General features: G+C 38.0%; 1 protein-coding gene across 1 annotated transcript in view; it reads left to right on the top strand.

Annotated features, from left to right (window-relative positions):
- Positions 1-5,000, top strand: part of LOC137651163 (large ribosomal subunit protein eL22-like) — a 54,805-nt gene that overhangs the window by 9,038 nt on the left and 40,767 nt on the right. Inside the window, exons 2-5 of the mRNA XM_068384303.1 lie at positions 816-1,190; positions 1,484-1,549; positions 2,446-2,577; positions 3,697-3,786. Coding sequence (XP_068240404.1) covers positions 816-1,190; positions 1,484-1,549; positions 2,446-2,577; positions 3,697-3,786 — 663 coding nt within the window. The remainder of the gene's footprint in view (positions 1-815; positions 1,191-1,483; positions 1,550-2,445; positions 2,578-3,696; positions 3,787-5,000) is intronic.

The following is a 5,000-nucleotide window of genomic DNA, read 5'->3' as shown; positions in this document are numbered from 1 at the left end:
TTATATATATAAAGCGCATAGTACGTATATTGTCCAGTTTGCGCATTATTCTGATAATCAATTACTTTAAACTAGGTGTTGACTATTAACTAGATTCTTTATCATAACGAGAATAATATAGTATTTATATAAATTAAAAGGTAACATTGTAAAGCTATCGAATTAAGCTGGTATAAATTAAAAGGAAATGTAAACTAGAACGTGCTAATTAGGTATGTTTAAAGTAAAAAAAAACCTTTGCGTTTCAAAGCCTTGTTTACTGATTCGGTAAAATTTTTGTAAAAGTTTGTGATGTTAAGCGTGTCGTTTGAGTAATTATGAAGTAGTTAGCCGCGTGTTCAAGATCTCGAGCGTAAAAAAAAACAAAAAAACATTGTTCAGTTGTTAACGGTGAATAAAAGTTTTATAGTATTATCGTAAGTTTCGCGAGACCTAATTTTGTATTTAAGCTATTTTAGTGTAATGTGATTTAATCATATAATTTTGTAATTCTGTGATCTCTCGATCTTGTAATTTTGTGATCGCTATTTTGTATTTCTGTGATCGAAAGATTACTTTGCGATCGTATGATCTTATACTTATTCTTATAAAGTTTGGATATTTATTTTAGTTTGTACTTATCTTGCGCCACGGGCGACATTCAAAATGCCTTTCAACTTGCAACAATTTATTGTATCACCAAGGGATCATGTGGAATCTCTCACAGTTGCCACAAAAACTGACCTAAAGAATCTAGCTCGCCGTTTATGATGTACAGGTTCCCGCAACTGCCGTAAAATGTGTAATTCTCAGTCATATTTTGAACTTCCTTTTAGATGAAGATATTGTTCAAGAAGAAGAATTGGCTGACGTTCGATCTCTAACCATTACAAATCCAAATGGTGACTTAGATAAACTAAGTCTGCAGCTGGAGTTAGAAAAAATGAAGATGCAAGCCGCAACTGCAGCGGCAACTGCCGCCGCTGAGGTAGAAGAAAGGAAAGCCGTTGCTGCTGAACGAGCCGCAACTACCGCCGCTGAGGAAGAAGAAAGGAAAGCCGCTGCTGCTGAACGAGCCGCAACTGCCGCCGCTGAGGTACAAGAAAGGAAAGCCGCTGCTGCTGAACAAGCCGCAACTGCTGCCGCTGAGTTAGAAGAGAGGAAAGCCGCTGCTGCTGAGCGCACGGCTGCTGCCGCTGCTTCCCTAGAACGTATAAAGGTGGAAACTGCTGTGGAAGCTGCTGCAACTGCTTTGGAGCAACAAAAAAAAAGAAAGTGAACAGAAAAACAAAGCTCTCCGTGTTAGGCTGCAGATTGAGAGAGAAGCGGCCACATTAACAGAACGGGATCTGGCATTTATAAGAACTGAAAGAAAAGGAAGAAGGTAAGCTAATTCCCGAACCCTTTGATGTGGGCAAGGTGCAGAAATTGCTGCCCACATTTGAAGAACGGGTGCCCACATTTGAAGAACGGGAACCTGATAACTACTTTTCTGTGTTCGAAGACACAGCCAAGAATCTCAATTGGCCTCAGGACAAATGGTATTTGATCATCCAGAACTCATTGACAGGTAAAGCATTATCTGTATGTGCCACTATGTTAGAAGAACATGATTATTTCATAATTAAGCAGGAAATCCTTGATGCTTATTCTATTACTGCGGAAGGATATAGGCAAATATTTTGTAATAGTCAGAAGCAAGTTCAGCAGACCTTTTTAGAATTTATGAATGGAAAGATTAAACAGTTTCAGAAGTGGGTAGACATAGTAGATGTCAAAACTTTTGAGCAGTTGAAAGATTTAATAGTAATGGAGGAGTTCTGAAGGAAAATACCAGGTGGCATTAATGTGTATCTAAGAGAGCAGAATGAATCTGACCCTAAGAAAGCCACTTTAAAGGCAGATGACTATGCTCTTATTCATAAAGTAGGTAAAACCCCATATAGAGAAACTAGACCTAAGGAAACTTGTACATACTGCAAACAAGAAGGACATCATATTTCACAATGTCCTGATCCACATTGTGCAGCTTCATACTTAAAGAGAAAACTTAATCCCCCTCAATTCTCTCCTAAGCAAATGAATCTGCCCAAACAGGAACCAAAACCTAAGCTGGAGAAGAAAAAGACCTTCCATTGTGCATCACACGAGTCCCAAGCGTTTGCACCCTTCACTTGCTCAGGCAAAATAAATGGTAAACCTATAACCATACTCAGAGACACTGAATCCTCTCAAACGATCGTCTCTCCTAAAGTAATACGATCTAAAGGTGAAACTCAAAGGTATGTTGCAGTTAATGACCTAACCAGTAAGTCTATGTTGCCTTTCATTAATGTAAACCTTCATTGTCCTTATTTCTCTGGAACTACTGAAGTAGCTGTAAACCCAGAACTGTTACCATGCAAGCATGTAGATGTAATCCTGGTAATTACATAGCTAACTCTGTTGTCTTAACAAACTTAATAGCAGTATCTCCAGGTGATGTTGTACAAGAGGAATGCTTAGCAGTGACACGAAGCAGTATAAAGGACACTCCTACTGAATCATCATCAAACCCGTTGCCAGTCTCTGAACCTATGGATTTCAACGAGTTGATGAGTACATATAAGATCCAGCCTGATTCTTTTAGCTATCAACAAAGGAAAGATGTCACTCTACAGCAGTGTTTCAACCAAGTGAAACCAAAGGATACCAACAAGTGTTCTTATTTTTATATTAATAATAATGTACTAATGAGAAAATTCAGGTCCAGCAAGAACAGTCATCTAGAAACCTGGAAGGATCTATTCCAAGTAGTTGTTCCTAAGGATATTGGACCTCTGATCCTAGAATTGTCTCACTCTGCTGACTCTCTTCTTGGTATCACTAAAACATATGAATGCATCAGTCAAGACTTTTATTGGCCAAACATGAAGAATGACATTAAAGAGTACGCAAAAACATGTACATGTCAAAAAGTAAGTAGTCCTAATGTAAAAGTACCCGTTGCACCATTAAAACCTATACTTGTGCCTAAAGAACCTTTCAGTAAGATCATAGTATATTGTGTAGGCCCTTTGCCTAAGACAAAAAGGGGACATGAATACTTGCTTACGGCCTTATGCCCAACTACCCGTTATCCATTTGCAGTACCTTTAAGAAACATTTCAGCCAAGAACATCCTAAAGTCACTAGTGTCCATATTTACTGTTGTAGGATTTCCAACTGAACTACAATGTGATCAAGGAACCAATTTCATGAGTCATGCATTTAAAACAGCTATGAAAGATTACCATATAACCCAAGTATCTTCCTCAGCTTACCATCCACAGACCAATGGAGCATTAGAACGCACTCGCCAGACCATTAAAAATCTTCTCCGGAAATACATCCATAGTTCAGGTAACGAGTGGGATTGCGATTTGGAACTGATCATGTACATCATACGAGGAGTTCGAAATCAGTCTACTGGTATGTCACCTTTTGAACTACTCTTCGGTCGACGGCCACGAACTATCCTCAGTTCAGTCAAAGAACGCACCCTGAAGTTGGGAGATAATGAGGTACCTCTTTCCCAATATATTTCAGAACTCAACAGTAAACTTTCAGATCTTCACTCCATTGCCAAAACTAACTTGATAACAGCTCAAGAGAAGATGAAGATTAACTATGATAAAAAGGCTAAAACCAGAAGTTTCAAAGTAGGAGATGCAGTGCTGCTATACCATCCAATTGCAGTCTCTCCCCTACGAGAGAAAAACCAGAGACCTTATACCATCACTCAACGTATCTCGCCAACCAACTATATAATCGCCACTCCAGATAAGCGTAAGTCTACTCAATTAGTCCACATAAACCTCTTAAAGGCCTATTTGTCTCCCTCAACAGCTGAAAGTAAAACGGTAATGATTACTAATGCCATACCATACATAGATTGTCCTATGGATCAATTTACAGATGATCCAATAACTGCATCTTGGCAGGATTCTCAAAACTCAAAGATCTTGGAAAACTTATCAGACTATCTACAACCCTTATCTGCATCAAAATGTAAATCTTTAGTAGCTTTATTCCATGAATTTCCTAGTATAACTTCAGATAAACCAAGCAGATGCACCATGCTAGATCATGACATCAAACTACAACCAGGTGCTGCACCCATTAAACAAGCTTTCTATCGAACATCACAGAAGAAATTGGGTATCATGAAAGAAGTGAACTACTTGATAAGAGAAGGATTGGCAGAAGCCAGTGCGTCACCATGGGCTTCCCCATGTCTCCTAGTAGGAAAGAAAAATGGTAAATTTCGTCTTTGTACCGATTACAGGAAAATTAATAATTCAACAATTAAAGATTCGTATCCTCTACCAAGAATACAAGATATCATTGACCAAGTAAGTAATTCGACCTACTTAACCCAAATAGATTTGTTGAAGGGTTATTACCAAATTAAATTAACAGAAACGGCAAAGGAAATTTCTTCATTTATCACTCCATTTGGATTATTTAGTTATAACGTAATGCCATTCGGATTAGCCAACGCACCTGCCACCTTCTAAAGAGTAATGTCTTTAATTTTACAGGACTTGGAAAAAGTATTTGTATATTTAGATGACATCATTATTGCCTCTGACACATGGGTAAACCATATTCAAAAGATAAAAGAAGTTTTCTCAAGGTTGAAACAACATGGATTAACCATCAACTTAGCAAAAAGTAATTTTTGCAAAGGTCAGGTATCTTACCTTGGTCATCGAGTTGGCAGTGGTAAAGTATTACCCCATGATGCAAATATTAGCGCCATAACTTCTTATCCTGTTCCAACTACCAAAAAGGAATTAAAAGATTTCTAGGTATGGTAGGATATTACTCTAATTTCAGTCCAAATTTCTCACCATTCACAGGACCACTATTTGCTTTAACTTCTTCAAAAGTAAATTTTTCTTGGAGCCAACAACATGATCAAATACTTAACCAGCTAAAAACTTACTTGTCATCTCCTCCTATATTAATGGCACCTAACCTCACCAAACCATTCTATC

The sequence above is a fragment of the Palaemon carinicauda genome, chromosome 12, assembly GCF_036898095.1.
Source record: "Palaemon carinicauda isolate YSFRI2023 chromosome 12, ASM3689809v2, whole genome shotgun sequence".
Taxonomy (NCBI): Eukaryota; Metazoa; Arthropoda; class Malacostraca; order Decapoda; family Palaemonidae; genus Palaemon; species Palaemon carinicauda.
Note: the sequence above shows the minus strand (reverse complement) of the source record. Positions and strands in the feature narration are given on the sequence as shown.